At 35.5% G+C, this 11,695-nt stretch overlaps 1 protein-coding gene across 1 annotated transcript; it reads right to left on the bottom strand.

Annotated features, from left to right (window-relative positions):
- Positions 1-3,989: 3,989 nt before the first annotated feature.
- Positions 3,990-8,573, bottom strand: LOC106709723 (homeobox protein Hox-A4). The gene is made up of 4 exons (XM_014501579.2): positions 8,147-8,573; positions 5,398-5,476; positions 5,038-5,179; positions 3,990-4,152 (listed from the first exon to the last, which is right to left on the bottom strand). Exons 1-4 carry the CDS (start codon positions 8,571-8,573, stop codon positions 4,036-4,038), a joined length of 765 nt encoding a protein of 254 aa, XP_014357065.2. The 3' UTR covers positions 3,990-4,035.
- Positions 8,574-11,695: the final 3,122 nt, after the last annotated feature.

Raw genomic sequence — 11,695 nt, 5'->3', positions numbered from 1 at the left:
CTGATTATTAGTGATGTACTGATACATCGATAGTTATCGATATTATAACATTTATTTCAATAAATACGGAAAGTCCAAAGAAGAAAGCGACTCTTAAAATATTAGGTCCTTACATATGAAATTGGCGTTTTTCGTACTGGCCACTTTAAGCACGAATTTCTCCTCTTTGGTAAGGAATTCCAAATTCAAATTTGTACAGCTATAGACTCATGTATTTGTGGTTCGATGACCGTCATTCATTTGTTTTTTTTCTTCTGTTTTTTCTGTTTGCGTCACTCATTTTACAAAATGGAAAACTTAAAATATCGCATTATTTACGAGTACGAGTTCCGCCGTGGCACTAGTGCTGCGGAAACGACTCGAAGGGTGAATGATGTGTATGGCGGTCGTGTTGCAAAAGAAAACACAGTTCGTTTTTGGTTCCAACGTTTTCGTTCTGGAAATTTCGATCTGCAGAACAAGCCCCGTGGACGGCCTGAGACTCAAGTTGATAATGAAGAGTTGAAGGCTATTGTGGAAGCGGATCCATTGCAAACCACGTCCGAGTTAGCTGCAGGCTGCGATGTTAGTGATAAAACTGTTTTAATTCACTTGAAGCAAATTGGGAAGATTAAAAAGCTTGAAAGGTGGGTACCTCACGAATTGACTGAAGCAAACCGGCAAACGCGCGTCGACTGTTGCGTTACATTACTAAACCGGCACAATAATGAAGGTATTTTAAACCGAATCATTACCTGTGATGAAAAATGGGTTCTTTACGATAATCGGAAGGGCTCAGCGCAATGGTTGGATCCTGTCCAGCCAGCCAAATCCTGCCCCAAGCGAAAATTAACCCCAAAAAAGTTACTTGTAAGCGTTTGGTGGACTAGTGCCGGTATTGTTCATTACAGTTTTCTCAAATCTGGCCAGACTATTACGGCTGATGTCTATTGTCAGCAATTGCAAACCATGATGGAAAAGCTAGCGGCTAAACAACCTAGGCTGGTCAATCGCTCCACGCCACTGCTGCTTCACGACAACGCTAGACCACACACTGCGCAACAGACGGCTACTAAATTAGAAGAGCTTCAATTGGAAAGTCTAAGACATCCTCCGTATTCCCCGGACCTTGCTCCAACAGATTACCATTTTTTTCGAAATTTGGATAACTTCTTGCAAGGGAAAAAATTCAACTCCGATGGGGCAGTCCAAATCGTCTTCAAAGATTTTATTGATTCCCGTCCGACTGGTTTTTTTAGTAAAGGGATCAATGAACTACCTATGAGATGGCAAAAGTGCATAGAAAATAATGGTTCATACTTTGATTAATTAAATATAATATATTAAAAAATATTCGACTTCTTGTTCCTCCCATACAAAACGCCAATTTCATATGTAAGGACCTAATATAATCGAAGAAGAGCCATCACTATTCCACGCCTTTACCACAATCACACACATACTTTATTGACGAATACATCATCAAGAAAAAAGTTTATTCTATAATAGGCAAAAATTAGCTGTCATCTCTGAAAAACATGGTTATAAATCTTAATATATCGACATTTTGTTTATCGATATTTGATACGCTCATCACTATATTTCCACATTTACTAGCGAGTAGCTATTTTATAACCGGTTTTCATTTCACTTTTACCTATCTCAGTAATCAGGACACAGTTAGGTAATAATTACTTCTATGAATGCAATACATGGAGACTTATGTTTAGTAATGAATTAGTTAACGCGTTTACGTAAATGACCAAGACTGAACCGTAGTCTTATACGTGAGGCAATTTAAAGGTCCGTGAAAGGTCAAAAATTAATAAAATTCTAGCTGTTGCCCGCGACTTCGAGTGGAATAAAAAGAGCTAACTATTTCTGGTATGTATTTCATCTAGATCCGTTCAGATGTTCTGGAGTTTGTGGTAACAAACATTCCTACATACATACATTTGTAATATACTAATTGTCTCCCAAGACTCCGACCGAGCGGAATTAAAAAAAGTAGCCGGCGTGTTCCTCCAGGCTATGTTCTACATATATGCAAAATTTCAACGAGATCCGTTTAGCGATTCTGGCAATATCTTCTAAAGGTAGGTATCCATTACGTTCGCAAACCTCTTGCGCTCTGCGCTCCCGTAACCACTCTGATGGAGACGGGTACGCGTATCTCCATAGGAACATGCAGTTGCGCGTCCACGAACAGACTGAGCTTCCCTTTGTGTTCGCCCAATTTACCGCTACCCGTTGGAGCGCGCGCCGTACGCGCTCCAAGTTCTCAAACGTATCCGCTACGCGGAGCCGTTGCAAGAGCGCGGAGCGCAAGAGGTTCGCGAACATAGTGGATAGCCAGCTTAACAAACAGCTATCTAAACATTTGCATTTATAATATTGATTTGATTGGAGTTCGAATTCTCACCAACGCTACCACCAGCGGCAAAATGGTGAAAATAAAAAAGCATGAAAAACTACAACTTCTAGCCGTCGGTCAGTGCTTAGTATTGAGTAAGATTGTATCTATTTATTTGTGGTGTAAGTTTCCGTACGATTTGCATAATATCGCATTATCTAAACCAGTAAAAAGGTCAAAAATCATATGAAATGTAACATTTTCTAATGGCGAACAATTTTTAATTTGTAGATTTAATCGATAAATTGTATGGTTATCGTACATCACTAAAGTTTATTCTGCTTCAAAATAATATCGACAAACGCAGTCATTGACCCATTAGCGATAATATTTCATTGTAATAAATTATATTTATCAACTATTATTTGGAGGATACTTTTGAGTCAGATTTTAATATTTTTAATCAGAACTAAAGGTGAGTTCTAAATTTCAGAATAATAACAACGTACTATTTAAAAACAATTTTTATTTTATATTACAAGGTAGCAAACGAGCATGCGGCCACATAAATTCGCCGAAATGGCGAAGCGATCACTGCCCATAGGCATTCGCAATTGCAGATGCGTTGCCTACCCTCAATCGACGAAGGAGACGCACAAAAAGAGAATATTTAACCTTCCTATGCATCTCCTCCTTCATCAAATCCACATTCCCTTCCCATCCTTTCCTTATAAGAAAAGGGTGGGAAGGAAAAGGACTAAAATTAGGCCTCCGACACCACACTCATCAGACAGTACTTGGAATTACTTCCACTTGACGCCTGTCTTCTGTGTGGTCGTGGTATTTCACTGATCGAGGCCAATTCGTGACACTGATGTTGTTGTTGCTGGCGTCTACCACTGTTACAATTTCAAATTGAAATGTAAACAATAGTTGAGAGGTATAGAGGTGACAAGTAAGGTTTGGTAATAAAATTAAAAAGTACACATTACTAATAATCACTTTATTAATTATGCATTCTTATCTAAATCCTATATTATTCTATAAATAGTAAAATAATATACATTTAATACGTATAAGAAAAAAAATGACTAGACGCCATGTTGTAAAAATGGCGCGGCAAAAATGTAAATTATAATTATTTATTTACACCTATTATTAAAAATTTAAATACAAAAGAGTCCAAGTGGCGTAAGGATTATATTTTAAAAATAAAAACTAGTGATCGCCATTTTATTTTGATTCTATTCTTTACTATAATTAAAATTAGAAGTGACATTTATAATGACGACAAAACGACATTCATAGACAATATTTTATTTTTCCGTTTTAACCGGTATCCAAAAAGAAGGACGTTCTCAGTTCGTCACTATGTTTTTTTTTATTTTGTAGTTTACGTTCTTTAGGTATAATTATGAGATTAGAAATAATTATGAGATTTTAGAACAATATGTAATTAACTTACGCACTTCTTACGAAACACGATATCAGTCATTGTTTCATTTAAAATAAAATAGTAATTAAGAAATATCAAAATCATTGAAATCGCTTAATATTTCCAAACACTTTATAATCGATAAAATAAATTGAGTCAATTCGTTATCATAAAGTTTATTAAATTAATTGAAATACGTTAAATTAAAAATCACTATTGTTCATTGCACTTAAATATTCACTGTCAGCCATCTTGTTTACGCGGGAAGTCAGTCGTCGTCGCGTTCGTCCGGCCTGTGTCGCTGCAACACGGCAAGTCGCTGTTGGGTCACTTCTAAATGATGTTTACGCCATTTTATACGTCTGTTTTGGAACCACACTTTGACCTGGGAGTGTAGTTTTAAAGTTAATAATTGTCTATGCTATTGATTTAATCTAGAGCGAGTTATTAGCCTACGTGGGAACAATGACATATCGATGGCTCCTACGAATAAGGGCCAATGTGCAAATTGTCAACTTTATAAGAGAGGCTCTCAAAGTTTTAACCAAATAGGCCCTTTTAATTTAGCAAAAAAAAAACACGTTTACACCTGTAAATGTGTATTTGTGTTAAGTGCATGTTAACTAGACTAAGACCCTAGCTTTGAACATAAAAAAGTAAAAATTATTAATTTGTTACTTTGGTCCTTATACATAGGACCCATCGATATGATCAAGCTTTCAATATGAATTTTGTTAATAATTTCAACTATCCCACGTAAAGTGGTACATCTGTCTGTCAGATGAACAGTTTACTTTGGATATGTCGTTTTACTGACATATTCACATTTGTTTAATGAGAGCGTGTTTAATTTAGACTTACGTTTGGTTTCTGAGACCATTTGTATAAAACATATCATCATCCCTGTCATTATGTTTTTTATACTGGGATTGTGGTCTCAGAAGCCGACGATTACTATGTCAAATATGAACCAAGGAACTGAATAACCAAAAGACGCTGCCAGTCTAACATCAGATCAAGACTGAGGAGAAAAAATTTAGCATGACATGTTGTAGACATATTACAAGGAGTATTTTTATGAGAATTTCTGAGGGCAAATCTTGTTTGTTTGAAGGTATCTCGAAAACGGCTCAACGAATCAGGATGAAATTTGGGATCGATGTAGAGCATAGCCTAGAACACATAGGGTACTAATAAAGTTTTTTTTTTTTAATTCCGGATGGAGTCGCAGGCGACAGCTAGTTAAGTATAAATTGAGAAATAAAATAACCTGTGCTTCTGTGAGTTGTAGAGCGTGTGCGAGGTACAACCTCTCGGGGCCGACCATGTACTGCTGCCGTTCGAACTCCGCTTCTAATCTTTCCAGCTGCTCCGGAGTGAAGATCGTTCTTATCCTCTTACTTCTTCCATTCCTGGTAACAAGATTACTATGAAATCTATTCAAATAAACAAAAATAATTGACCAAATTTTGTTTTAATAATATATGGCATTTCACTGTAGAGAGTTCGCTATTTCCGTGAAATCAGGTGAAAGCTTGTTCGTTTGCCAACGTGTAAAAGCAATGGTCGTCTAAAGCTTAGTGACTGACTTAGAATCAACTCGAGAAGGCATATGTGTGAGGTTACATACCCAGTTGAGCAGGTGATGGCATGAGGTCTGGAGCTCTTCATCTGTCCCACTTGTTGCCGCAACTCAGGACGTGGACTGTCTACGAGAATATGTAAATAATATAAAAGATTTAACGATTGTTGTAAGAATAAGAAATAACATCTTAAGAATCGCTAAATAGTTGGATTAAGGTCCTGATAAAAAAGGCAATTATTTTAGAAGCCGCGCGTATAGTAAAGAGGTTCCTGTCTCTGTAGCCCTCACCACTGGTTGCTCGAGTCACGGGATTCTGCAGCCGGTGATATAATATTGTACGATTAAGGACCTTTAAGTGTGAATCCGCAGTTACTAAAGTGGTACACGCTTTCGACCACTCACATCAGGTAAGGTTTTGCGAATTCGAATGCGAAATTTTGGATGGATGGATGTTTGTTACTAAGTATCTTAGAAACGCCTTGATTTCAATGAAATTTGGCACAAATATAGTCTGGAAGAACATATAAGGCTACTTACTAAATTCCGCGCGGTAGAATTCGCGGGCAAAATCCAGTTTATGAATAATAATAGTTAATGATAAATATTTTTTTTATATAGCAACGGACCGCCTAAAATTATTTGATCCGACGCCCATGGACATCTGCAACGTCAGAGAAATCGCAGATGCGTTGCCGACCTATAAGGGAGGTGGAGGTGTACGCTCTTTTCTTGAAGGTCCCTAAGTCGTAACTGTTTGGATATACCGCTGAGGACAGATTATTCCAAAATGCAGTAAAAAGTAACAAAATAATGTCATAAAAACTCTCTAAACTCTAAAGAAAGTTCTCTTCTTTCTTGTAACATGTCTGTATTGTATAATTATTGTTATTTCGCAGTCGGTGTCGGTCGAAGTAAATAGGTGACATTTTATATTTGAGATGTATGAGACATACTTACGTTTATGTCCCTACTTAGGCCGAAACCGACTCCAAAATAACAATAATAATACAATATAGACATGTTACAAGAAAGAAGAGAACTTTCTTTACAGTTTAGAGAGTTTTCATGACATTATTTTGTTACTTTTTAGTGCATTTTGTTTGAGATTGTTTATTTATGAAGTCGGCTTTTTTTTCTTAAAAATGATTTTATTTCTCGTTTTTTTAGTGAATTTGAAGTTCGATTACAAATTTCCTTAAAACGTATGAGGACGGAAATAAGACAAATAAAGAAAAGGAATTTAATATGTGTGTACTTCAATACAAAAACTAATTTAGAATGCAGCAGATAACCACTTATCCTTTAAACAATGAAATAATTATCAAAATCGGTATACAAATTGAAAATTAACGAACTAATACATCGTAGCGTGCCTTTAATTTTGTCCAGCCGCGCGCCGCAGTAGCGTTTTTCGAATGCGCGTAGTTTTTAATCATTTGATATCTTCCAAGCTATTGATCAGAATTACATAGTTTTAAAGGCTAACGTAATTGTGCAAAATTGTGCTTTTCATTGTAACGCGATATAGCATTTTTCGTTTCCACGTAGTTTTATTCTTTTATTTAATTTTATTTTATTCCATCCATATAATGGCATAAATGGGCCTTTTAAATAAAAAATAAACATCGTTAAAATCTCACACACATCTTGTTTTATTCCATTTTAACATCGACCCGTTGAAAGACACTTTAATGAGAACGAAGAAATAATTATAAGAAACTAGCTGTCGCCCGCGACTCCGTCCGTGCGCAGTTAAAAAAAAGATGGGGGGGGGGGGTTATGAAAAATAGATGTTGGCCGATTCTCAGACCTACTGAATATGCTCACAAAATTTCATGAGAATCGGTCAAGCCGTTTCGGAGGAGTACGGGAACGAAAACTGTGACACGAGAATTTTATATATTAGATATTATAAATACGAATGTTTAGATATATGGATGTTTGTTAGAAGATATCTCCGGAACAGTTCAACGGATCTTGATGAAATTTAGCACAGATGTAGAACATAGTCTGGAAGAACACATAGGCTACTTATTAAGTTTTTTTTTAATTCCGCGCGGTCGGATACGCGTGTGATAGCTAGTATACATATAAAATACTAATATTTGTTGCAAATAACAAATAGAATACGATAATTTTATGTCGAAGCCGTCAATTTATCATTATTTATAGTGTTATTTACTAATTAAAATTAACAGAAATTAAGTAAAAAAACTCAATATTAAAATACTGTAGCTAATAAAAAGACAAATTTACGATTTAATTAAATCTAGAATAGGGGAGGGAGTGTAAGAGACGGCGAAATATAGAAAGAGATAGAAGTTTAGAAGCCATTATTTTGAATGAAAACAGGGTTTTATTTATTCAAAAGTTAACATTTTATTAGGTAGTTTATACGCTTGTAATATTTTTAATACTAGTTGTCGCCCGAGGCTTCGTTCGCGAATAATTATAAAAAAACTTAACTAGTAGCCTATGTTATTTAAGGCTGATTTCTATGACTGTATCAAATTTCATCCAGATACCTTCAGTTCCATAGAAAGTTTCGCATTTACTTGATTACTAGCTGTCGCCTGCGACTCCGTCTGCACGGAATAAAAAAGAAAAAGTAGCCTATATGTTCTTCAATTAGAGATCTATTGAGCCGTTCTGATACCTTCTAGCACACATCCATCCATACAGACAAATATTTCCAATTCTAATATAAGTAAAATGATTAAATAAGATTCTAATAGAATGAATGGAGAAGAAAAAATGAATAGTAATTTAATGGATTTTTTTATTTTAAATTTACCTTGTGCCAAAGCCTGTGGAACTCCAACCATACTTCTACAGAAGCCATCATTCAACCTCTGCATATCGTGTCCTGCGTACAAATAGTTCTGCAGTTGTCTCTGGTTCTGATGAAGACGTTCTTGTACACTCAGATTCATTGCATCCTCTTCAGCATTACTCAAACCTAAAATGGCGGCAATCGTAAACGATTTGCCCGCCAAATTAGTTCCTTTACCCGACAAATCAACACCGAACGTCGATTCGCTGTCGGCATCTTCGATAGTTGACGGCGAAGATGATCCGTCGGCATTATCAACATTGTCGGTGTATGTGTCGGTATTGTATTTTACTTCGCCGTCACCTAATGCCGTCAAACGTGTGATACTCTGTTGGTATAATAAGTCGGTGATATTCGTGGGGTAAATGTTTTGACGTTGATCCATCATTATTTTACATCACTCAACACTTTCACTGTTAACACTGGACATAATTTATTTTTATAGTTAATTTAATTTAATTATTAGTTTATTATAGGTTAATAATGTTGCGAGTGTATTGACACGGGCGTATTGTAGGAACGCTTTGTGGTTTATGGTAGATTTTAAAATCGTGTTAGGGCGGGGCGTTGTTAGTGATCGGTTCGTGGGGTAAAAAATGACATCAAGCGGTGGTCAATTGCTCGATATGCTTCATCCCTGAGGGTTGGGGGTTGGGTCGCGATTGGCGTGCGAGGGCGCATGCGCGTTGTAGGCGGGGCCAGATTTAGTAGGTGTGGTCCCCGCAGTGATTTGCGGTCGGTGGAAAGCCTTTGATTGAGACAGGGTCGGATTTAGAAAATTCGAAAATTTAACATCGAGTTGTTGTTTATGAATGTTGGTTTTGTCTTTCATTTGAAATTTGTAAAACATAAATAGGTTGAGTATCTACACATTTTAATAATTAAAACACAACTAAACTAAAATAAAAAAATATGAAATTAATATTATGTACTTTATAATCAACTATTACAAATTGTAAAAAAATTTAAACAATATACACAAAAGTAAATAATCCAGAAAGTTATGTTTACTTAATAATTAGGTGTTTTATTTAAATAAGTTTTGAATTGTAATATACATTTATAAAATAAATTGCATATGACGCTATCGAAAATCAAAAACCTCTAAATTAAATATTCAATCCGTCCCTGTGCGTTGTAATATAAATTAACCGCTATAGATTCCGACATAATTCAATTAGCAGACAATCCGCCCCTGCGCTCCCCTCCCTCGCCCCCGCGGGTGTATCAAACGGTTTAATATCATAATCTGCTTTCTACCTCCTCCCTCCCACAAACCCCCCCCATATCCCGTAAGCTACAATCGAGATATTGGATAAGACTTGTCTGACAATCGTTATTGGTTTTAAATTACGTTAGTGAGTATATTTGAATTTTCAAATATCGAATTTTACAAAATTAAATTCGAATTTCGAATTCAAGTTTTTTCAAATCAAATTCGAATTTCGAATTCAAGTTTTTTCAAATCAAATTCGAATTTCGAATATCAAATATTTTTTTTTTTTTTTAAATTTTGACTTTGTCATATTGAAATGCTAGCTATCGCCCGCGACTCTGCTCGCGGAATTAAAAAAATATATTTCGTAGCCTATGTTTTCATGGTATGTATAGGTCAAAAAACAGCAAGATCCGGTTAGCTGTTCTGGAGATACCATTTAACAAACATCCATCTATCCATACATCTAAACTTTCACATTTATAATATTAGTAAAATTCTTTAAGGATAGAGGATGTTATATTCTTATTAATAAATAAAGTAAAATAAATTAACGTAGTAAATATAAAGATCTAATTTGCAAAGACATAATTTAATTGACAAAAAATGATTTGTAATTATCTATATATATATAAAAGAAAGTCGTGTTAGTTACACTATTTATAACTCAAGAACGGCTGAATCTATTTGACTGAAAATTGGTGGGCAGGTAGCTTAGAACCAGAAACGGAAATAGGATTTTTATTCCGCGCGGACGGAGTCGCGGGTAAAAGCTAGTTATTTATATATGTTTTTTTGGAGTAAAAAAGGTAAGTATAACTATAGTCGAATTTTTAATTAGACGAAGCTAGCTGACGTTTACTGTGTTGTCAGTTTTTGATGAAATATAAATAGTGTTGTGACAAATTGAATGATTGAAAAAAACTCCTGAATGAATGAAATTTCTGAATTGAATTTTAGTCTTACTTTGTACATACCAACGAGTTTTCAACGACTATGTTCCTATAGTATCTACCTATACTGAATACCGAGTGTTTTAACATTAAGGAAAACATTGCGAGGATAGTAGTAAAACTTTCCTATTCACTACATCATGTAGTTGAAGCTATAGATGTATGAAATATAACAGTTATAGGTAGGTAATGAAAATAAAAAACATCGTTTATTACATTTTTAATCATCATCAGAAAAAAAATCATCACTATCGCTTTTGGCGATTAAATCTGTCTGAAACATTATCGATCATGTGGTCGAGGCCATACATTTTACAACTAGAAATAATATTCTTTTATAGTTTGAAATGATTATTCACACTCATTGTTCATTCATCTGATTGAGCGAGAACTGAACGCATCACTATAACTTTAAATGTGGCAACATTATTCTACAAAGTGACATTAGCTACTGTCAGTTAGCTTCGTCTAATTAAAAATCCGACTATATAGTCGAATTCAATGGACGTGAGAATTTTTTTTTGAGATGGGGCAAACGAGCATCGTGAAACCGAGGTGATCCGCCCATAGACATCCATAATGCCAGTGGTACTGATGCGTTGTTAAAATAACGTCTCTCAGATAGGCCCGAGACTCGAGCCGATCAGTGGTAGTCTAGCACGAATTTTTGTGACAAGCGCCATCGTGTCGTTGTCGAGAAAATTTGTATTAAAATAAGTAAAGTGTATGAAAGCTAACACTAATATTATAAATGCAAAAGTTTGGATATATGCATGGAACTCGCTAAAATTTGTCATAGATTTTTTTTTTTATATTACAAGGTGGCAAACAAGGAAGCGGCCACATGAATTCGCTGCCCATAGACATTTGCAATTGCAGATGCGTAGGCAACCCTCAATCGAGGAAAGAAGAGACGCACAAAAATAGAATATTTAACCTTCCAAGGCATCTCTTCCATCAAATCCACACCCCATTCCCATCCTTTCCTTATAAGAAAAGGGGTGGGAAAGGAAAGAGGACTAAAATTAGGAATCCAGCACCACACTCATCAGACGAAACGCGGAATTACTTCCACTTCACGTCTGTCTTCATAGATCATGTCTATCTGTCATAGATGTAGAACATAGTCTGGGAGAACACGAATTACGTTTTATTCCGCGCGGACGGAGTCCAGTGCGACAGCTAGTATCGACATGAATGACGATGACAATACGAAGACGCTTGTCGCAAAAATCCTAATTATTTCTATTTCGAATAAATTCCTAATTAGTTAATCATTTTTTTGTTAAAGTGAAGTGATAATATGTTCGGTACTTTTTGAGTTTAAATCTAGTTTCTTTT

The sequence above is a fragment of the Papilio machaon genome, chromosome 28 (genome assembly GCF_912999745.1).
Source record: "Papilio machaon chromosome 28, ilPapMach1.1, whole genome shotgun sequence".
Lineage (NCBI taxonomy): Eukaryota > Metazoa > Arthropoda > Insecta > Lepidoptera > Papilionidae > Papilio > Papilio machaon.
The sequence above is the reverse complement of the archived record's forward strand: the minus strand, read 5'-3'. Positions and strand labels throughout refer to the sequence as shown.

Coding starts and splice junctions, on each gene's coding strand:
- LOC106709723 (XM_014501579.2), bottom strand. CDS start 8,573: ATGATGGATCAACGTCAAAACATTTACCCCACGAATATCACCGACTTA. Junction 5,477..8,146: donor TCCACAGGCTTTGGCACAAG/GTAAATTTAAAA, acceptor ATATTCTCGTAG/ACAGTCCACGTCCTGAGTTG. Junction 4,153..5,037: donor TACAACTCACAGAAGCACAG/GTTATTTTATTT, acceptor CTACACTCCCAG/GTCAAAGTGTGGTTCCAAAA.